Below are 23909 nucleotides of genomic sequence, written 5' to 3'. Positions count from 1 at the left end.
TTTTTTTTCTCCCACAATGTTTACATTGATCAGTGATGCACTTTAAGAAATATAATGAAACTTGTACAAAACAAAATGTCATTTTGTATACACTGTTTATACAAAATGACAATAAAGTTTGTCTAAGTCTAAAGTCTAAGTCATAATTCCAGACTCACCTGTAGGGATCAAAGTCTTTGTTATCAATGAATGAAAAATCTCTTTTACTTCGACATTGTCACTCTCGAAATGTTTGCATTCCAATATTTTTTTTTAAAGTTTACTATTACAGCAGCTAAAATGTTTATTAAAAATATCCTAGTATATCAAAGAATTTATGATTGTGCTAAAACTGGAGCCTCTTTCCTACTGAAAATTTGTGTTGCGCCGATGCCATTTTTTGGCCCCGATACCGATACCTGGCTGTGCAGTATCAGCCAATACCGACATCATCTGTTTGAAATTGATTTGTGTGTATATATGAAGAACTGCAAAATATTTGGATGTAAAATGATTGCCATCATGGCTTTGACAAGCTGCTGCCTAACTTAGTGAATCAGGAATAAGACTAAAACAAGGTGAATCCAGTATAACTTTTTATTGCCTAACTAGAAAAGGTGACAATAGTTGAATAAACTTTTTGCTCTCAAAATGGTATCGGTGGCCTATTTGTTGGTACTTGCTGATAGTGATACCACCATTTTAGTGATGGATCGGGGCCCCACCTGATACTGGTATCGATATCAGTGCAACACTACTGAACATACCAGGTTAACGCGTGTTTTTCAAACACGGGTCGACCTGCTAACTACCGTCATTTGGCTTCCTTCCCATTGACAAAAAAAGCTGGTATGACCCTTCACTGGCAAGCTGCATGGCCTCTGCATTGCGTGTCTGGTAACGCCACCACGCTGTGTTATCGTTGATGATGTCACCAGTGCGACAGAAATCAGGAAGGTAAACAATGGAGAGCAACATGTAAGGAAGCCAGGGCCTAGTAAGTGTGCTTCATTGTTTCATTCTTTTATCTGTCCCAGAGGAGGGGGTGAACCCCGTGCACGCCACTGATTATAGGTCATCAAACCTGTTACAGTTGTGTGTCAAATAGGCTGCCTGTAGGCATTTTAAAGGTTCACCTGGTGTTACTATTCAGTGACACAGTATCGATACAGTTTGGCGATGTGTAAAAAAGCTTCATGATGCCTCATCAACCCATCATCAAGTAAATGCATATATTATGTAGAACTATAAATTTATTAAAACTGCACCAATATGTGTATATTTGTTAACAAGGGCCTCATGAAAGTCTGGTCTGCCTCCAGTGCTTCATTTGGAATATTTTGATGTTGTGTACGTTCATTTTCCTGTTGGTTCAATGTAATCAGTATAGATTGACTCTGAACTGGTCAATCTATACTGATTACTGAGGCTAAAGTTAGAGTGTTATGAATAATTCTGGTCTTAACTCGATGTACGTAAATCTAAAAGCCATGGCACATCTCATCAAGATATTAAGAAAATATGGAGTAAAAGTGAAATTTTATACTGAAAGAAAAAGTAACAGATCATTATGCTATGTTTCAGTTAAGAAGGTCCTGGTTGTGTTTTAAAGGTGAAAATGTCTCTTGTATTGTCTGTACTTCTGAAAAAAAAAGAACAACGACTGAAAGACAATTTGTTTTTTTCCCCTACAAAATTATAAAATCTCTCAAAAATATTTAATGCGTTATTCTCTGATATTAAACTAAATTCAACTTTTAGGCTGAATTTCCAAAAAAGGTGGAAACCTAATAACAGAACCACAGAGTCAAAGCAGCTATTGTAAAACATGGTGGCAAAAGCATCATACTATGGGATTTCTTTTATTTAGATGCATCTTTTATTAGATCGTCAAGGTGGATGAAAATACAGACAATTTAGATCCCCAGTTAATTTTGACCCAAAAAATTCAGATGTCTGCTAGAGAGCTGGAGAAGGAAGGAAGGTTTGTTTTCCTTAATTGTGGTGAATATTAATCAAAAATAATAGTTTCACTATAAGAAAAGCAAAGTTTTGATCAACATGACAAATATTGCCCAGTCAAGATGTGCAATCTTGAAAGAATCCAATGCTGAAATTTAAAAGGTGCTTCAACAAAGTATCAGCCATAAGCTTTATACACTTAAACAGTTTCCATTGGGTTACTGTATATTTCTTAGTCAGACTGTTTTTTATTCTTTTTTTATTTCAGCTATAAAAGATAGATTTTAAATCCCCATACAATTCACAAAAATAATCTGCAATAACTATCCTAACCATTTTAAATTTCTATTCTTTCTCAGTACAAATGTAAAAAATATGCAGGATGTTTTGGTTTCATGTGAGCTTCAAGAAATTAACGGCTACTTTTAAAGCTCAAACGACCTAATATTTACTTTTGAAGCTTTTTGGAAATTATTTTAAATAAATGCCCAACTTCAACATGAATACTAGCTTTACTCTGATCTAGTACACATTTTTTTCAAATCTGTTTAAAATCTCATGTCCAGCATGTGTTTAGCATAATCTAGAAGTCAGTATGTTGTTGTTTAGTCTAACCTCCAGGAAATATTCCGAATCAGAATCTGAAATACTTTAATAATCCCAGAGGGAAATTACCTAATGAGGAATCAACCAATCTGAGACCAATTTTTCAGATTTCATTGAAGGTTAAATGTTTCTGTTTATCAGCCAAAGCCTCCAACATTGTTAAATACATGTAGGAATAAGAGGCATTACTGCACATTTTGAAGTTTTTCTAAAACTTAAAACCGTGAAGCTCTTAATCTTCCTTTTTGTACACAGAGGTGCTTTTAATGGAAATGTCTTGAGAGCTTTACTGGATGGAATGTTGTTTTGTATACACCCTGTGTGTTCAAAATGACAATAAAGTTTGTCTAAGTCTAAGAGTTTGTAAGTTTTTCTGATAAATGACTTGCTGGAATCAAACGCCCCCTGGTGGACAATCTCTGCCAGTTTGTAAGGTTCAACAACAAGCACTGCAGAAAAACTACTGAATATTATTACAATGCACTAACATTTTTTGACAGCCCACATTTTTTCTCCACATTGAAACATAACCAAAGTAAAACAACAACATACTTTCAGTCAGAGGTTGCAGCCAGAGGCAGTTATAGATATGGATGGTGTGGCTCTCTATCCAGGGAAGCCCACCACAAGAGACGGCAATGAGAAATATATTATGAATAAAGTTATTCTTCTGCAGCACATCTCGTAGGTTTACTTTAGAATCCAGTTTACAGGAACTGTCCAACTCAGAATGATTTCACCCCAGAAAGAAGATATTAAATGGATGGTGATGATGCTCCAGTTGATCTTCTCTTTGATGCAAAAATAAGAAAATATAATTCTGTTTTTATTTTTTTTATCAAGTCTGGACTGAATTTCACCATCTGTAGTCAATGCAACCTTTAATCTATTTGTGAGACAAACAATATATTTTTTTATTCTTTCATAGAGAACCTCATAAAATGTTATGAAACATGAAAAGGACCAGTGTATGGACTGGTCAAACTTGGACTCATCTATGGATCATTTGACACTAACCTTTGATCAGTGTTTTTAGATCCTGATATGTTTATATAATGAAGACGCTCCAAGGCCCACCACTGAATCCAGCTGCTTTTTCTCTCTGGTTAGAGGAGCCAAACCAGTGGACTGAGAAGGAAAGTGTACTTCATGGAAGGAGGTGATGTGCTCTGGGAAGCCAGATCAGTGATCCGTGATTTTTTTTCTTTTTTCTTTTGAGAAACTCCTCCAAATCCCACTGAGTATAATTTTTTTTTTTTCTAAAATGTAGTCTTGCAAAACCAAGTTTATATAATCATTTCCTCTATCAATTTCACAACCAGTATTTTAAATATTCAGGCAGGAACAGTCAAACCTACCTGCTGCCATCCAAAACAAGCTCTGCACTGGAAGCTACCTGATCCCTTATTTAAATCCAAGATAGTTTAAATTGGAAATAAAGTTGTTTCTGTTATTTTTTTTCTTGCTTGTCAATGATGGGAAGAAACCCAAATTCAACATGTAGAGAGACAAAAATGTGCTGAAACGTAATCTAAAGAGCTAACTTGAACCCTTACATGTCTAATGGAAATCTTTCTTCTGCCTGGGGTGAACTCTTGTTTTGCTCGAAGAAGCTTTTCTGCTCACTTGCAATGGGAAACTCTAGGATCTAATAAAACAAAAAAATAAAAACTTTGTCCTGTTTTTGTACAAATTAACCATGATGGTTAATAAGCTAAATCTGAGAACTGGGCCAATAAAATGGGCAGATTTTCCAACAGGCTTGTTCTGGTGTTGTATGCTCCAAATGCCTCCTGGGGCATTTCCGATGGCAGAGGCAACAGTTTCTAACAATAAACTCTCTATAGAAGAGGGTTCTGAAAGATGCAGAGAAAACCCGACCAAGTGGCCATGTAGGATATGTTGGAGAGCCACGCTCATCATATACCTGGCAAATTGGTTATCAGGTTAAGATCATCCCCTTTTAGTCTGATAAACCTTAAAAAATCCAGTGATTCCAATGGTCTTGAATTGGTCTTCAATAATTAGATTACTGTATTTTGATGTTAATCCCAGGATAAATGCAGGTTTTCTGTGGAGGCCTCAGAGTTGGTCAGAGAACATAAAATAAACGGCATCATTAGAGCAGATCAGGGTTACAGCTGAATTTTTAAAACAATATTTCAAGCTTTCAGTTTCGCAGACCTCTGTTCCTCTGTTTATCTTCTTTACTAACCCTTCTTTACAAGACAGCTTGTTGCATTTAAAGTTTGGGTTTTCGAAGTTTGGCCTCAACTTGCATTTCTAACTATTTTTGTTTTAAACCCTAGTCTTTAAGTTATGTTTTTGTTTTGTGTTTTACTTTTTGCAAAAGCCTACTGCTCTAACTTATTCAAAAATAAGCTCAACCTGAGCATTATTTGTTTATGGTTTTTTTTTTTTTTTAGAATGGCACCCTTAAAGCTGATTTATACTCAGAAACCAGGTCATTTGTGTGTCTGTGTCGCAATGAATGCAAATGTGACACTCTGGTGCACCTCTCCAAAAACTGTAGGTGACCGCAGACAGGAGGCCTCTGATTGGTCAAATCTACATCTGCTCTTCTCTATGCGGATTTTATGTTTGATACCTTTAATGGCTTGTTTTGTTTGTATGACCGCCATTGTGAGAAACAACTCGTTTAGATAGACCAGCTAGAAGAGCGAGGTGCACGAGAACCTGGGACCCCTTTTCCACCTCGATCCCCGCTCTTTTTCGCCCTCATGTCCCTCCGTTGTTGGACAAACTTGCCCCCTCTTCCTCTCTGCCTCGGCCGTATCTAGACTCACAGCTAGTTGGTTATTGTTCCTCTTTCATTGTGGCGTGGAATAACATAGCGCAGACCACGCTTCAATATTGAGCATAAACCAATAATATCTGAGACAAGCTCACTGTGACACACCGCTGCGGGGGGGATAACCAGCCCTTGACTGTGTGCAAAAGTTGTAGCTTGAAGGAGACCAACTCAGACACCAATCATCTCTGCCAGACTAAGTGGCAGTGATTTCTCACATTTCATTGAACCTTTTAGAGTAACTATGGCAACTGGCAACCTGAGCAAGTCAGATTTATCCAGCAACCACAGGCTTTTTTAGGTTCAGGTCACTCAGTCCAGATGGCAGCAAAACCCAAGCATTACAATCTGAAGGAGGCCAGCAACCTGCCATCTCTTATGATGTGACATGATTTTAATCTGAGGGCTCTCTGTTTTATTGCAAACCACAGAGACTTGCTAAAAAGAGGAGACAACATTTATAAACTGCAGTTTTTTGTTTGTGGAGTCACAGGATACTTGAATGTGGAAACACTAAAACTGGAACATGTTATGTTTTAAAACATACATGTAAGATGACTCTTTTATGTTAAATCTTTATAGATAACTGTTTTACAACAGATAAAACTGTAGGTTATTGGGGATCCTCTTTTCAAAAGGATATTTTCAAGAGGATTGGAATTTTTCAGATGGTTTTAGATGAAAAAAGCTTTTTGTCTTTTCAAATAAAACAGTGAAGGATATAATTTCTCAGTCTGTGCTTGTGTAGGAGTCAACGATTGGCTCTGTGGATTCGACCTCAGGACAGCTTGCATAGAAAAAACAAAAAACAAACTCCTTTAGTGGTCACAAAAACATCCAGCCTAAGAGACTTTTTGGGGATTGTGGGCAGCTCACATTTATTTTGCACCAACATGCAGGGGGGAGATGTTGACACGCAGATTTGCACTAAATTGCACTTAAAAAAAAGTTCAAAAAAAGTTTTTCTTTCTCCTGTTTTGCGCATTCAGCCTTTTTCGCAAATACCAAAAACCGCCTCAAGGGAGCATAAACACTTTTTCACAAATTTTAGGGAATTTGTTTTTGTTTTTTTTATTTTGCCATTTCCATTTTTTTTATATATACAATACTTGAAATTGCACTTAAAATGACAACAAATCTTAATATTGGAATCAGAAATGTTTGGATTGTTTTTAAACCCTCAAAGGAACTAAATAACAGAATTATGCATTAACTATTTCAAAGATCCTCTTTTTTTTTTCTCTTGTTGTTTATGCAATTTTTTTAGATTCTGATGTAATTTGCGATAAGATGATGAACATTTATGTTTTTGTAAAGAAAACTATTGCAGCTTCATTCTTTATCATCATTCACCGTAGCCTCCTCTGGGTATTTATATTACTTTTAAACCTTGGTGTCACAGCCAGAAACTAACTTGCAAAACGTTGTGCTGCAGCAACGTTCTTGGTTATATCAGGTAGGTCTAATCGAGATTTTTTTTGCTATGCACCAATAAGCCCAGAATAAGCTAATAAGAGACCAATTTAGCATGCTGCATGCACACCGTCATGCAGGCAATTGTCAAAATAATATACCATTGACATGCATGTATACAGTCTATTAACAAATTAAATGTTAATTTGAAAGTAAGTTGCCCTTTGAACTATCAAGATATTTATAAATTTAAAATATAAATGTAAAAATTTATAAATCTAAATGTCAGGAATCCAGCTTGTGTGGGTTGTTTTTCTTTTCTTCTCTCTCCACCACCAGGTGGTGCCCTGCTGCTCATTGGGCCTCCCTGCACACCTGTGGCTCGTTGGATCATTACCAGAAGAGTATTTGAGCAGCAGGCTGTCGCTACCTTGACGCCAGAGTGTTTGCCAGTGTTGGGTACTCTAGCCAAGCTGAGATTAGCAGAGTCTAACCTAAGCTTTGTTTCTCTGAGTCTAATCTTGTTTTTGTCTTAGCTCTTCGGCAGGAAGCCTTTCCTGTGTAACTGGATAACCTGGACTTTCTCCCCATGGAAGGATTACTGAGTACAAACTGAGCAGGGGTAAACCTCCACATGATCCGTTTAAGTCCTCATCGGAAAACCAAGTGACAGTCCGCTCCTTTACTCCTCTGGGTCCAACGTATGACTACCTGTCCGCTCTCCAACGAGTTCCCTCTGCTCTGGATTAATTCCCCACAAACTGGATTCAAGGATTAACAAGACCCCCCTCAAACATGAGTTTCTCCAGCAATATTCAAGCCTCAGTCAATTTTCCTATGGTCCCTGAACTGATCAGTGTGACCTCTCCTTCAGACTTTCCGGTTCCCGTTCACCAGTCCACTGAGTTCCAGCTCCTACTTCTGTGTTTCATCAACATTCAATAAACCTGTTAAACTTTTTCCCTTGGTCTCTGAGTGGTTCTCTGCATGTGGGTCAGATCGCTTAAACCAATTATGACACTAAATGATTACAAGTGTATTTGTTACTACTCAGACACATACATTTTTATTCTAAAATGTAAAAAAAATCTGAAACGTTATGTGCAAATTTATGAGAAAGCCTCTTTCTTGATAAACAGAACAACACATATTTTGATTTGATTAGATAATAAAGTACAAAATAACTCCTTTAAATAAATGTGTATAAAACAAGCTTTATTTTTACTTCTTTCAAAGAAACAAAGTCCTCACCAACAGCAGATCTGGCCTGCATAGATAAAAGCTTTTATAACATTCTGGCATATGTTGTCCAGGTCATAAACGACGTGAGTATAGCAGTTAACACTGAGATTATATGTTAAATGAGAGGAAATTATCTATACGGATTATAATAGAATTTAAGCCGAACTGGAGTCTCATATTTTTCAGGTCTCTCTCTCTACTGTCAAAACTGAAAAAAGACACAATGGCATAAATTAAACTACACTGTAAGAGAAGTGAAATGAAGGAACAGGCGTTAAGGAGGTGTCGTTCAAACACTCCAGTTTAAAACCGACGAGTCACAGCCGGTCTGTGGACCTGCTGCCGTGGATTTCGGGCCCCGAAGTATCGCTGGTAGGCCTGCTGGAAGCCAAAGCGATAGGCGTAGAAGCGGCAGGGTGAGTAGTCCTCACAGGTCTCTGCACGGATCTCTGATGGAGACTTTCTTTTCCTGAAGGATGTTGAAAGGACATATTAAATTGTTTATTCGTTTCTCCTCTCATCACAGGGTTGAAAAGTCTAGTCTGTCTGAGATAAAGTGAGTTATAAGGTGTGTTTGCATGCCTGTGGTTTTACCTGAAGTTAAAATGATGATTGGGGCGGTTCCCTTGGGATGGAGGCAGCCTGTTGCCTGGGAGGAAGGAGTTGGCTCGATTCGGAGGCACAAATAAATCTGGAAATACAAAAGTTTATTAAACTGCAGTCCTGCTGGCATCATGTAAGACCAGGTAGCTGGACGGTGTTTTAAGACAGTGGTGGTTTTATATATGGTACATTTGGGAAGCTGCCCAGGGCGGCATAAGAAAGAAGAGAGCACAAGCATCAATTATAAAATAATGCCGTATAAATCAGCTGAATAAGTTTTGTTTTTGTGCAGTCAATGTAGGGTTGGGACCCCCTGCTTGCTGCTTAGACATGCTTTTTTTTTTTTTTAGATTGCAATGCATTACGAATTCAGCTGATTTGTTTTTAATTTAGATTAGTTGGTAGCAGCAGAAGGTAGTCCAGTGCAACATTTATGCTAGCACCACCTCTGTCCATGAGAGAAAATTAGTTAAAGGTGAAATGTGTTTTAAATACTTGTTTAATTTGTGGGTTAGAAATGCATGCATGTTTTTCCAGGCACTGAGATTTTTTTATTTAATGTTTAATCACCTTCAAACGATTCATTGCTTTCATGAGAATCTAAGGGAAAAACATGGAGTTGGTTAATTATGAGCGCTGAACAAAAACTGAAGTAAAATGCTGAGTGGCTGCTCAGCAAAGATGCTGGGGACATTGTGTACCGTAGCAGACACAGAGGGAGACCACAGCACAGAGGGCCACGAACTGAAGGATGCTGCTCATCTTGGGGACGTTGGACCTTCGTCGCTTCTGACACAAGAGAAAGGCTGAGTCAGAGAAGAGAAATGAAAACATCTTTTTAATCTTATTAGGACAGATTGTTGGAAAAGAGCAACTTCTTATCTGTACCTGAAACTTCAAAGCAAAAATATAAAAGTATTTCTAAAGCCTTCGAATAAAAAAACCCCAACAATTTTGAAAATCTTACATACATTTCAAAGTACTAATAGCTGTAAAATTGTTACAATTGTTCAGTTAATTGTCTATAATCATTAATCCTTGTCTGGTCGCAGTGGGAGACTCTAGCGGTTGTTAGGCAAAGAAAATAAAAAATAATAAATGTAAAAAAAAAACAAATGCTTGCATCCATTCAAACGATTTTTCCACTTATTGGTTGAGGTGGAACCCTACATTCATTTGGGAATTATGTACATGTGCTACTGTACCAACCTGAAGATGTTCAGATGTTATTACAATCCACATGTAAACACCAATGAGACTATTGCTGCTCAGCAAGACTCAGCTTTTCCTAGTGGATATTTAATGATTGTATTCTTACTTCCTTAACATTTCTACACTTGTTGTTGCTAAACTGTCTTGCAGGCACCTTGTTTCTGATTTCATTGTTTTGACTTAAAGTCAGATCTTTATTTTATGTGCTATTTGTAGCTTTTCAGATCAGTAATGAGTTGCAACCTCCACTTTTACTCATAAATCGAAGGGTTAAAATTGGACAAACCGTGTTTCCGTCCAATTGAAATGCGAATTTTAAGCAAACTTAAAAACACGGTTCAAAAAGAAGGTAATACAAACTTTGAGTGTTTCCATTTGATTTTGAGGTAAATAAAACAAGTTATGAAAAGTTAAATGTCATCAAACATCCACATTACATTGTATGGCTGTAATAACCAAGAAATACAGGCTGCAATCTGGCATCAAAAGGTCAACAATGGAGGAGAGTTTTAATGAATGTGTTGAATTGGGCGAGCTGTTCCTAAAATGTAAGCTAGTAAAGGCAATGCTGCTTTCAGCCATGTTTACATGTATAATAGGACCGTCTGGGGAGACAGCTGATCAGTCATGTGGGTAAAAGTTCACTAAGTTAGAGCTGATTCAAAAAGTTTTTCTATCTCCTGTTTTGCGCATTAAGCCTTTTCCGCAGATACCAAAAACCGCCTCAAGGGAGCATAAAAACTTTTTTGCAAATTTGAGGGAATTTTGTTTTTGTTTTGTTTGTTTTTTTATTTGCAATTTCCATTAAGGTTTTTTGATACAATACTTCGAAATGCACAAAAAAGAGATGGAAATGCAACTAATTCACAGTATAGAAATTTTAGGGGTTTTACACCAGACATAACCTCAGTATCCAATATAGGTGATTGAATATTAAATTCTTTTAACAAATGATTACTATCTGCAATGATTTACAACTTATTAAACCCTTTACACATGATTGACTTGCTTAGTAAACATGTTAACTACTCAAAAGTACATCTAATGAAGTTACACAGTTGGTTTGACACATTGATAATAGCTATACTGGTAACTGAGGATATTTGCCATGTTTCCAGCAAAATGTGAATTTTTAGCAAATTTTTAAAAGGTTGAAAAAAAAGGCAAATGCTAATTAGATCTTACCGTCCATTTAACGTTTTCAGACATTGACGTTATGCTTGGCTGTAGAAAAGAATATTCTTCTGATAAATTTGTTGTAATTGTGCAGGTTTTCCTTATTAATGTCAGTAAGTATTAGCGATGGTTTATGCCATCCAGAGAAATTGACAGAGGAGTAATGCTAATGCTGAATTTAAGGCGGCAGCAGTAGTAGAATCAGCTGATCAGTCATGTTAGAAACATATTCAGAACTTATTCCAAAAAATTGTTTGTTTCCTCTTTATAGCATTTTTGCTTTTTTTTTTTTTTTTTTTTATTAAAAAAAAAACTTTTTTGCAAAGTTGATTACGCCTATTGCTGTTTAATATCAAGCTATTTTTACGCAATACTTCAAGATCTCGTAAAATATTTTTGATGGAAACATGTTTAACCACTAGATCCACCGGATTTTTTTATTTGATCCTAGAAATGTTGGAGTTTCGTCTCATTCCTATATACAAGTTTCAATTTTAAAGGAAATTTGAAGATTAAAATGAGTCGCCACCAGCATTTGGTATAACCATGATCAACTTCATTATGGTTAGATTGTACTAGAGCCACTAAAGGTACTCATGTACCACTAATGGTACATAAGTTCCACAGTTTATGGCATACTTTATGAGACATATTGGTGTGGAATGTTTACAAAAGCCACACAAGAAACAGTATATTTGGCCAAAGGAAAAAGTGAAAACGATTGAACTAGACCCAAGACTGAACCAAGAACTGTGTAAAAACTCCAGTTGTAAGGAAAAAACCATCAGAGCATTCCTGTGGCTGAGGAGGGCTGTACTGCTGCCAGCTCATTGAGTCCAAACTCATTTTGCTGAACAGAGTGTAACCATAAACTGTTCTTCAGATTTCTGCACATACGAACATCCCCATAACACATGTCTACTTGCAATAGACAATCACAGGTACTCAAGTTACAGCATATGACATCTGTAAAAGTACTGACACCAGATGTCTGAACCCATGCATGTGCAGTAAGGCACAGATGTGCCACACTTGCACGTCTGCACTGCTGACAAGGTTCCTCTGCTTGTGTGATTTGGAAGGAATTCTGTCTCAGCAGCCAGAGCTCTCTCCCCATCAATAGCAGCTTTCATTATACATAAAGTCATGCTTCAAACACATAGGTCTGCAGACAGACTGCACACACAGTGTCTGAGGCATTATACAGTTCAAAATCAGATGCAAGGTGGGTACAGAACGGCAGGCCTGCAGCTAAAAGAGATCTTCCAATAACCGGATAGGAACATCCAGACTCACATGAATGTGACTGAAAAAGTTTTATGTTAGTCTGGTTTTAAAAACAGGTTTCCAGACCTTTTCCTATATTCATAATCTGCTCATCGTTTTGGAAAAACACACTGAACTGGTGTTATGTTATGCACATCCTGATGCAATTTCAACTTATTCCACAAATCAGCCTAACTGTGCAAGATGACTTACAGTATGAGATATTTTTTTTAAAGATTGGTACTTTTATTTTATTTTTTTGGTCTTACTAACATTTAAACCAGATCAAACTTATTTAGCAAGAATTTAGCAGTGAACAAGATGCTCTAAAGTACTTACTGTGTGATCTGGATGATAGAAGACGCTTTGGAAATATCTTGCAGTATTTACTCCTGTGAAATATTTCCTAATTCCCTACAGCAAAGCTTTTATACTCATCACATCCCTCCACCCTTTCACTTTTTACCTAGAGACGCCCTCCCCTCTACTGGATTCTCGCCCTCCTCCCCCTCTCATACTATCAGCCCTCTTTTCCAACATTTAATCAGACCGTAGTATTAGCTCACTGTCTCTAACTCCCACACCCAACATATAACAGGACAGCACAGGGCTTTCGTTGAGGGAAAGTCCTGGAGAAATGTAGAAAAACAAGTTGGGGATAAACAGAGACCGGGGACGGTGAGTGGAGGCTGGCACTGAACCTGTTTTATAGCAGGTACATGATAATATTCACCCCTATTTGCCACCACGGTTGCACAACATGGAAAAAACATCCACCTTGAGGAAATGGACTGCCTCTACTGTGGGGCCCAACCGTGTCTGAGATTTCAGAAAACATCTAATGTAATCAAATACTTATATCCTTACTGTTATCTATGCAAATCCAATCACAGTTGTTGACAATATTTGTGATGTTTGTATGATTGCTCAGTTTTCCCCTCTGCAGAATTATCAACTTAAAAAGGAGGTTGATTATCCTGGTGAATATTCTCATTCAATACATAAGAGCTACCTGCTCCGGACAACACTTGGCGGTCCATCTGCACCTCATGGATGAAGGACATTCTTTTGAGGACCAGAATGTTCACATTTTGGACAAAGAAGACAGCTGGTTTAAGAGGGGTGTGAAGGAAGCCATCTATATTAAGAAAGAAAAAACAAACTTAAACCCAGTTTCAGGTTTCAGCTTACAAAAACCTACAATGCAGCGATAGAGAGGATTTCCTCCCGCTAAAATTGCAACCCCCGACCCCATACAGAGGACCAGAACAGCTTGCCTGTTCAGCCAGGCCAACAATTCCCCCTAGCGACCCCCCTTCAGAGGCATAGACCAGTATCGGGTATTGCAGGCTAACAAAGAACCCAAATTACTGCCCTTTCCTAAGGGGTAGACATGTTTATCTGGTTTCATTTGCATGTTTTCTAAGCCAAAACAAGGCTTTGTTTTGGCTTAGAAAACTCAACGCTAATTCCCACATTTTTAACTGAAAAAGCCTCTTGGATGGGAAGCCAAACATCTTCAAACTTGAAAACAAAGTCCAGTGGATTGTGTTTTAACTTTTAAGGAACAAGGTTGATAATTTCTATGATCCTAGGGGCTATGCAAGGTCTTGAAGGGCAACATGCACTCATGGAAAAGATCCAGCATTCAGTATTTACGAGGTGTCAAGACCATAGAAGCAGTCAAACGTCACCCAGATTATGGAGAAGCAAGGCACTTTCATGGAGTAAGCCTGAGTTGATAGGCAAGCTGTGGAGTCAATTCTTGAATTCTGGGGCTCTACCATCCAAACTGAAGAACAATTTAAAAGTCCCAGGCAACGATACATGTCAATACATGGCTTTATACAGTAATCAGATTGTTTTCAGATAGAGGCATTTTTCCTCCATCTAAATTCCTCATCTTATGATAAAATCATGAGATGAGGGTCATGATTCCCGGATTGAGCTTCCTCTGTTCTGACATCTGTGCAGCTGCAACTCCACAGTTGATATCCTTTGGGCTCTTAATGCCTTCAAAGTTGTCCACTTTATGTGTCAATATCCACTATATTGCCAGAAGTATTCGCTCACCTCCCTTGACTCACATATAATCTTTAGTGACGTCCCATTCCTAATCCATAGGGGTTCGATATGACATTGCTCCTCCCTTTGCAGTGAGAACAGCTTCAACTCTTCTTTGATGGCTGTCCACGAGTTTTAGGTGTGTTTATGGGAATTTCTGATTATTCTTCCAGAAGTGCATCTGTGAAGTCAAACACCAATGTTGGACAAGATAGGCAGGCTTTCAGTCTATGCTCTAAAGATGTTCAGGTTGGGTTCAGGATAATCCACACCAGGGTCTATGTCTTAATGGACCTTGTTTGAAGAGAAGCCATGTTGGAAGAGGAGGAAGATCTTAACCCAATTACCATAAAGTTAAAAAGCATGGAATTGTCCAAAATGTCTTGGTATGCTGCTGCCTTCAGTTTCTTTCACTGGAACTTTGAGGCCAAGCTCAGCTCCACACTATTATCCCTCCTCCATTAAACTTTACATTTGGCACAATGCCGTCAGACTAGTACCATTCTCCTTCAACCGCTAAACCCAGGCTCATGCATCATGTTTCAAGATGGAGAAGCATGATTTGTCATTCGAGCAGCTTGGATGCAGCTGTTTGACAATAGAAACCCATTCCATGAAGCGCGCTGTTCATGAGCTACAGTAGAGGCAGTTTGAAGGTGTGAAGTGATTGACTCTGTTGGCGATCCTCTTCGCGCTATTCACTTCAGCATCCGCTGACCCCGCTCTGCCAGCTTACATGGCCTACCACTGCATGTCTGAGCTGCTGTTGTTCCCAAACATTTCCATTTTTTATGCTAGAGCTGACAGCTTAAGGTGGAATATCCATGAGTGACAACATTTTAATGACTGGATTTGTTGTACATGTCATCTCATCACCAGTCCTCTCTGGAATTCACTGGAGTTACTGAGAGTGGCCATTTCTTTCATAAATGTTTGTAAAAATAGTCCACATTACTAGAGCTTGATTTTATACACCTGTGGCAATGGAAAATGACTGGAACACCTGATTCTAATAATATTGATGTGTGATCAAATTCTTTTGGCAATAATGTGTATGTATTCTACATAACGAAGTAATGTTTCATTTAAAACAAGATCACTCAATGTAGAGTTTCCTATTATTTTCCCCAGTGGACTTTATCGAGGGAATAGATTATTGGAAGAAAGATTAGACATTTTAAATTAAACACTGATTTTTTTAAACGTTTTTCCGAAAAGAGATGAAAAGTCATCTCCTGCTGTTTTATTACATCACATAGAGGGGGTTGCCCTTCTATCTGTTTGCTGCTGACATATTTTTTTAAGCTTTTTTAAGCATAACATCAATATTTTTTTTAGAAACAGGCTCTTTTGTGTAGATTGTGCTTTGGAAATGGGGAGGTATAATTCCTGCATCATGCTGTTTTACATTAGAAGCTATAGCTTCATAAAAAACGAGCACTCCTTTAATGTCAGCAGAAAATGCTCAGAAATGTGGCACTGTGCCATAAACACTTATAGAAACCATAAGCTAGAAAGAAAAAACAAGTTTGAAAGGAATATTGAGGCACATTTCTTTTTTTGTAATATGCCCAAATGTTTAAGAAGCCTCATGTGTTGTTCAGGGCACACCTCATTTCAAGTCGCCCTTAACAGAACAATCATGAGGTGGTTGTCCGAGCATTCAATTTTTAAAGAAACTTTAAAATAAGCCCTTCATAATTTATTAATCAAGAGTACAGTTTGTGTAAAACCACATGTGTCTAAACTGGGCCTGTACTTTGGCTCCAGTGGTTAGCAGAGTTGCCTCAGAGGAAGAGTTAACAGTTGAATTCTCAGCTGAGGTTTTCTGATTGGAGTTTGTATATTACCCACTAGCATGTGAGTGCTCTCTTAAAAGTACTTAGGCTTCCAGCCACAGTCCAAAAGTATGCATATTTGGTTAATTAGGTGTGGCTGCAGGGGTTTGTGGTGTTTTCTTTGGTCCTTGGATGTTTAATAGAAAAAAGGTTGCTAGTTTGCGAGAACTAAAGGATACACTCTCGTACTAAAAATCATTGAATCTGCATCTTTTTTGTTCGGTAGCCACAACAATATTTAATTCAATTTATTTATATAGTTCAAATTCGTAACACATGTCAGCTCAAGGCGCTTTACAGAGACAATCCAACCAGATCATACAGTAAAATTTATTCAATGTTTTCTATCTAAGGGAACTTAGCTGATTGCATTGACTCATTGATTCGAAGGCAATCCCTCACACCAAGCATGCTTGTAGCGACAGTGGAGAGGAAAACTCTCTTTTAATAGGAGGAAACCTCCAGCAGCACCAGGCTCAGTGTGAGCGGCCATCTGCCGAGGCCGACTGGGGTTTAAGGAGAAAAGAATCAGACATAGAAAAAAATTCAACTGTCAACCAGCTGCACTGCGACCCCATCCAGGAAACACACAGCCAGGCAGCTCTCATGTCAGAGGATGAAGAGAGCATATCCAGCCAGTCACAGTCAGAGAAACTGGACCACACTGAGAGACAGGCCAAGCTCCAACATCTATAAACAAAGGTGTTGATGGCAGCAGCACAGCTGATATTTCTCTCCAGGATGGTGTCACAGCCAAAGAGGAACAAACGAGGCAAAGCTACTATGAGAAAAAACAGATAACGTTAGAGATTGAACTAACAATATCTGCAGAGTGGGAGAATAGAGATAGAATGTAGCACATTGATGAAAAGGGGTCCCTTTATTCTTCAGCAGTCTAAGCCTATAGCAACATAACTAGAGATACCCCCGAAATAACCTGAGCCAACTCATTATAAGCTATATGAAAACGGAATATGTGGGTAATCAAACTTTTTCAACAAATTATTAAAAGTCATCAAACAACCACAAACACAATTCTCTTTAATGTTGACTATTAAAACAATATTTATTGGTAGAAGCTCATATACAGTATGTGCACAGTTTAAAACCCCCTCTTTAGACCACTGAATGCACTCAGCAACAATTGGATCATTAAAGAAATCTAGAAAGGAATTCAGACCCACAGTAGAAACGTTCTACATGATTTTGAGTGTTCAAAATAGTAACTCTGAATGGTCGGAGGTTATTCTTTAACCTATTGCATTGTAGCCATGAGCCATTTTATTCATAGATGCGCCTAAAAACTGTCAGCAACACGTGACTTAAAAGAAATGACTAAATAGGTGTTTAACTTTTTATTTTGTTTACTTGTCTAAAGTAGCAGCAAGTGGGAGAAAGCCAAAGTACCAAATATTTATATAGTATAAATAGTGTTTAAATCACATTTTTATGTGCTGAGATATTTGTATCATTTGCACAGAGAAAGTGACCTGGGCCTTGTTGAGGAGGTTAACTGCAGATGGGAAGAAGCTGTATTTGAATTAGTTTTCAAAGAGATTGTGGTCATCATGGACTGCAGCCATCTAGTTGAAAAAGTTATTATCCAGGAAGGGAGTGGTCAGCCGCATGCAATGCCAGTACTGATTGATAGCGTATTTTATTAACCATCAGTCAACATAGTGCTTTGATCATTTAGTAATATCAAATTTACTGTCACTTTCCATCGTCTAAACCCACACTGCTCCTCCCTATGCTGGGCCATGTCTCTTGCATATTGCTCACTTTGCTTGCTTTTTTGAAAATTTGCTTGGCTGCGTCGTTATGCTTTTAATTTTGGCTTAGTTACAATTTAAACAAACAGAAGGTCTGAAAAACAATAATAATATTGCCTGTCCCAATCTCAGAACCTGTACGTGTAAAATCTTTAGCATGCTAACTGCGGTATGACGGCACAGAAGACAACATCTCTATGGAGCATACCTTAGGGTTATGTAATACCACATCACAGCCTCCTCAGTCATAGAACTCTCCGAAGAGTTGTTTGAGAGCAGACCCTCGCCAAGAGCAAACAAGCCGAGTATGTCATTCCTGTGCCAGGAAATGCAAAAATCCAGACAGACAGATAAACACTAAGATAGACCTGAAAAAGGAGATAAACTCCCCATCTGATTAAAAGGAGAACAAGAGCCATAAAGAGTGGGGAAAACAAATAGGCAATAGATAGAGGAAACACAAAAAAACATGTTTTGTTTTCTTTGTTTATTTGTTGGATTAATCATAGTTATGTGTAGCTGCAGAACGCCTGGGCAGAAGTTTTTCACTCTACTAGAAAAAAAAATATATTTTTTTACAGAACTCTAACAAAACAGAAGGAGGAAACAAATTTAATAAGAGATGTAATTGTGCAGATTTTAGGCAATTTGCAGAGTTAATGGAGAGTTTAATTCCCAAATGTTCTCCTAATTCCAGAGAACTTGGGTTTTCCTGTCTAGATGATTGCATGAAAAATAAATGAACAATATTCCATTTGTCCCTCATTGCATTCCTTCATTGTTGTGAAATGCTGTTTTATTTTTTTTACTTCCCTTTAAACATGCCAGTGTTTGGCTTTCTCTGACTTTTTTCATGCACCTGGAGTCATGTTCTGACCAGTCATCTCAGCTCTTAACCATGCCAAGGACTGAGGTGGAAGATAAATGAGAAACAGAGGGATGTGGTAAACAGAATACGTGTCAGCCAGCAGAATGTTGAGTGATGGCTGTATTTAAAGGAGCTCACCTGTACAGTACATCCTAAAATAGGAGAGACCAGATGCTATCATGAGTAGATAGGTATTCAGGCTGATGTAAACAGAGTGAGACCTTGTTGGGGAAATGTACTAAATCAGCCTGTGTTGACTTTGAACATGTAATAGTGACAGACATGTCTGTTCATGAGGTACTGGGGAGAGGTGGAGTAAGGCGTGTATAAGGAAAGAATGAGCCTTTGGAAGCAAAGAAACTGCCTGAGAAAAAAAATTGTGGAATGACTTTTGACTTTATTATGAGGGTATTACCACAAATGTGTAAACTATCCAAGTAATGTCTACGAAAACACTTTTCAGGGCTATTAGTGCGGGCTTGCTTTTCCCTCGGCGGGAAAGCAGGTGTACCTCAGGGTTGATCTGTGGCTGAGTCGGTCTGGGCGGACACAAGCCAGACTGACAAACATTGAGTCTGAAACAACCCTCTAAAAAAAGAAACATGTTCTCTATTAATAACTTTTTTACTATTTTTAAGCTCCATGTTTTTAACTGTTGCTGCTATAACTGTCTTTACACAATCCGCATGAACTCATTGGCACAATCATGGAGTATGTGACTCAGACATATGAGATGAAAACACGATGTGATGTGATCACGTTGCTCTGCCCTGTCTGACCAATGCAGGGGGATTTGGGCCAGAGAAGATGAACAGACATTACTCAGGGCTGTCCTTCTCAGAAGGACCCATAATCTCATGGCTGTGAGTTTTGCCATATGAATGTGGACAAAACTTGAAAGACATTTAGTGATGTTCCCAAACACTGCTAGGCTCACAAACTTCTTGTGCTGTTTTTTTTAACCCTTTAAGTTTTTTACTTACATTTTCTTCACATTACAATCTCACAATGTAGAATCTATCTTATTTTATGTATTTTGTTATAGACATATACAAAGTATTGCGTAGTTGTGATTAGCTTGTTGAGCCTCTATAAGTACATAAACAAGTACTATGATGTTGAAGAGGTCACACTTTCCACAGCAGACTAACAGTAGATAATCACCATCTTACCTCAAACACTAGAAGGCCAGAGTTTCTTCAAGAACTAAAGTCTGCTTCTTGTCTTCCTGCATACAGATCAGCAGTACGCAGTATAGCAGTATTCCAGGCTAGTCTGTAAGAGGAACAGTAAAATAAGTAGCCTACTGGAAATAATTATTTTCCTCCAATCCCTAAACTTCTTCTCCCATGATGCTAACACTGAATGAACTGCTCCAGCTTCTTGAAAAGATCTAATATCTATTAGAATATCTGATCTGTAAAACACATTCAGACTAGATAACCAAACTTGCTTTACCCTCTAAGCAGTCCACCTCTCTAAGGGTGTACTCAAGCAGGACAAATGGTTGTTTGGTCCAGACCAAATTATGACTTTATTATTGTTTTTTGTTCGGTTTGGTTTATTTTCAATTTGTTTGCTTTCCAAATTCCAGGTAGACTTTAACTTGCAACAAAGCCAGACATTTAAAAATAGATGCCCCTTTGAACAGAAATGACTATGGGAGGACAGAGCAGAGACCCAGAAATAGAGGAACATTATTTTGGGAGACCTTATGTGGCTGCAATGTCAATTGCAACTTGTTGAATTCAGATTTCAAGACATTTTATGTTTAATTTTGGAAATCTGTATATGCATCCTGCAAGCTCAAGCAGGTGTGATTTCACCACTACAGTGGCATGCTAAGCCAGAAGAAACAGTTTTATGTTTTTTTGTCTGTAGCTGGCTTTAATCGAAGCAAGTATGCAGACGTAAGTAACCAGGGCCCCACTCTGGAGCATGGCCTGGAGGTGGTGCACCCTGGCTAGTGCCTGGTGGCCAGACTTTTACCCATGGAGCCTGACCAGGCACAGCTTGAAGAGAAAAAAAAATGGTCCCCCTTCCAATGGGCTCACCAAATGTTGGTGGGGCCAAAGGGGTTGGGTGCATTGTGTGATGGGTGGCAGTTTTGGGAGGGGATCTTGGCGTTCTGATCCTGTTGACCCTTGTTCTTCTGAGGGATTTCAATGCTTGTGTGGGCAATGACAGTGAGACCTGGAGAGAATGGAGGAATGGCCCACTCAAAAAAACAGAACAGTGGTGTTCTTTTGTTGGACTTCTGTGTTCATCATGGATTGTCCATGACAAAAACCATGTTCAAGCATAAGGATGGCCACATGTGCTCTTGGCACCAGGACACCCTAGGCCATAGTTGATCAAATTTGTTATTTCATCTGACCTGCGCCTACATGTCTTGGACACTCGAGTGAGGAGAGGGGTGGAGCTCTCCATCGACCACTCACTGTTGATCAGCTGGTTCCAATAGTGGGAGAGGATGCCAGTCAGACCTGGTCGGCCTAGATGTGTTGTGGGGGTTTGCTGGGAATGTCTGGCATTCCCAGAAAATGTGAGATGGAGCTTTAACTCATTAGTTAAGTCATTAAGTCATAGTAAACCGAGTTCTGTGCCTCTATTGTTGAGGCGGCTAGTCAGAGCTGTGGCCACAAGGTTGTAGGTGCCTGTCAGTTGACACCAGCGGTGAGGGAAGCTGTCAAGGTGAAGAAGGAGTACTATCTGGGTTTATTGGCCTGTGGAATCCTGGAAGCAGCCGTTGTGTACCAGCAGTCAAAGTGGCAGGCGGCTCGGCTGATTGCTGAGGCAATAACTTGGATGTGGGAAGAGTTCAGAGTGGCCATAGAGAAAAAAGTCCGTACAGCTTTGATGCCATTTCGGTCCATTATTCAGCATCTTAGCGGGGGGAAGCAGTGTAGGAACTTGTGGACAGATGCCAGCCAAACAATCTCCAGATGAATCTGGGCAAAACCTAAAAACCAATAGTGGATTTCCACAGGAGAAGACCCACCTCCACAACACCTGTGCATATCCAGGGAACAGACAACGAGATAGTGATCTCTTACACCCAAGTATGAGTTCATGGATGTTCATCTTACTGACTCAGAAGGCCTCTATCCAGTTGGATAGTTTGAATTATTTAAAAGCAATTTACAAAAAGCTGGTTTCCAACAGGATTTAAAGATGTGATGCAACAAAAGGAGAACTCACAAAGAATGAATTAGACTGCCAAAATAATTTGAAACTTTGTGTTGTTATTTATCATAGAATCGGATGCAATAAAGCTTGTGGTTGTAATGTTATGTGAAGAGGTTCAAGAGTAGAAAAACTTTTGTAAGGCCATATGCTGTAGCTTACCCAACCAGGTATCAAATACTGTATTTACAAGAAATATTCTTCCCAAACCCATTTCTGTGTCAGGCTTCCACTCTACCTGCATGTGCCTATGCTCAATAGCTTTTTTCAAGCAAATGCTCGTTAATGAAACATTTTCCAGGTGGGACTAGCTTAATTTGTTTTCGTGGTAGCACTGCAAAGATTGGGTATCCAAAATAACTCCTGTTTACGTAAAATCTGACTGGTAAATCTTTAAACTGTCAGGTTAAATGATGCTTTGGACAGACGAGAGAGTTTCATGAACACTTCTTAATGACTTGCTTCTTTTTTATTTTTTTCACCTTGTCTCTTGTACACTTAAGAAAAAAGCAACTGTTTCTGCAATTTACCTATACCTACCTTACTTTCACAATTTTTTTTTCATGTTAGCATGATAGGACATATTTTAACAATTGTGTTAAAGTAGCTAAATATGAATAGGTAGATACCAAAATGTTTTGCTTTTTTTTTTCTCGGTGTAATGTCCCAAAGTCGTTATGACAGAAGGCTTTCTATTTCTTGGGAATTTACATTTTTCAGGGAAGGTTTTTATATAATCTACAAACATCCAGTATTTGATTGAAGACATGCTTTGCTCTGCCAGCTCTGTTTTTGTTCTGAAAATACAAAACTCAACTCTTTATGAGCTTTTAATGTAGCATTCACACAGTCAAACAGGACTTGAATTCTTGTGTTTTACCTCCTTTAGTACTTATAGATGTGTTTGTTCATTTTTTTTATTGCCACATAGACATCTGCTTTAATTTCCTATTGGAACACCAACTATTTTTTTTTTCCCCGTGCTATTTACTTAAGCCTCTTCCCCGCCACCCTTCTATCCCACTCCTCCTTTTGAGCCATATTTCTGACAAACTGTCCTCAGGGGCATACAACTGGCACCCATCTAACTTGGAAAGTCACTTTCTCTCTAAATAAAATCCAATTAATTAGATAACTTTAAAAAAAAAAACAGACACCAGACCTTTAATGAGAAGCTTATGTGTTTATCAATCAAGCAAAAGTAGATTGTAAAATTGTTGCTATAGTTGACAAAAAAAAAAGAAAAAACAATCAAGTTCACAAATCTGCTCCACATCTGTGGATCATAATTGGCTATGCACCGTCCCGACCCTGCTTTTCTCTCCTTCTACTTTTTAAGAGCAACATGGACCTTGTTTTTACAGTCTTTCACATCTTTGAAGCCCTTTATCCCTCTGTTTTTGTACACAAAACCCTGTTTTCCATCAGGGTTCCCTATAGAAAAGTCTATTTCGCGAGGAACATTACAGCTTTCACTATAATGCTCTGCTTGACTTTTATATGCAAACATAAATTCTTTTGGGATTTTTTTCAAGTACTATGGAAACTACAAGAAAAAAAAGAAGAGACGTAAGGCAAAATGTAAAACGCATTATTATCTAATAGGCAATTATTTAGAGGCAACCAAAGCTAAGTATAAGATTTTTCAGTATAGATTTGTATTGGTAAACACTAATATCCAAACACTGATGTTAATTTTTATTTAACCTTTATTTAACCAGGAAAAAAATCCCATTGAGATTAAAAACCTCTTTTTCAAGGGAGTCCTGGTCAAGAGGCAGCAAAGTTACATAAGAAACATACCATAAATCCTCTAATATTGGCCTGTATTCCATTAGTCTCTAACAATGGCCGGTCTCGCTGTCGCGGAGGTAAATACTGGCCGGACTCGTATACAGGCCAGGGCTAAA

General features: G+C 38.3%; 1 protein-coding gene across 2 annotated transcripts; it reads right to left on the bottom strand.

Annotated features, from left to right (window-relative positions):
* Positions 1-7970: 7970 nt before the first annotated feature.
* Positions 7971-12766, bottom strand: mgp (matrix Gla protein). Of its 2 annotated transcripts, none has more exons than XM_015392365.1 (5): positions 12611-12766; positions 9319-9423; positions 9188-9217; positions 8609-8705; positions 7971-8483 (listed from the first exon to the last, which is right to left on the bottom strand). In XM_015392365.1, exons 2-5 carry the CDS (start codon positions 9377-9379, stop codon positions 8318-8320), a joined length of 354 nt encoding a protein of 117 aa, XP_015247851.1. In that variant the 5' UTR covers positions 9380-9423; positions 12611-12766; the 3' UTR covers positions 7971-8317. The 2 variants fall into 2 exon arrangements, with proteins under 2 accessions (XP_015247851.1, XP_015247852.1); XM_015392366.1 differs by having other exon boundaries at positions 9319-9406; positions 12611-12748.
* Between the last annotated feature and the right edge of the window lie 11143 nt (positions 12767-23909).

The sequence above is a fragment of the Cyprinodon variegatus genome, unplaced genomic scaffold (genome assembly GCF_000732505.1).
Source record: "Cyprinodon variegatus isolate N-32 unplaced genomic scaffold, C_variegatus-1.0 Scaffold588, whole genome shotgun sequence".
Classification (NCBI taxonomy): Eukaryota; Metazoa; Chordata; class Actinopteri; order Cyprinodontiformes; family Cyprinodontidae; genus Cyprinodon; species Cyprinodon variegatus.
This window is presented reverse-complemented; position numbering and strand designations above follow the sequence as displayed.

Excerpts from the sequence above, each read along its gene's own strand:
- mgp (XM_015392365.1), bottom strand. The coding sequence starts at position 9,379 with ATGAGCAGCATCCTTCAGTTCGTGGCCCTCTGTGCTGTGGTCTCCCTC. Across the intron at positions 9,218-9,318 it reads CTCCCTCTGTGTCTGCTACG|ATTCTCATGAAAGCAATGAA; the intron begins GTACACAATGTC and ends TTTTTCCCTTAG. Across the intron at positions 8,706-9,187 it reads AAGCAATGAATCGTTTGAAG|ATTTATTTGTGCCTCCGAAT; the intron begins GTGATTAAACAT and ends TTGTATTTCCAG.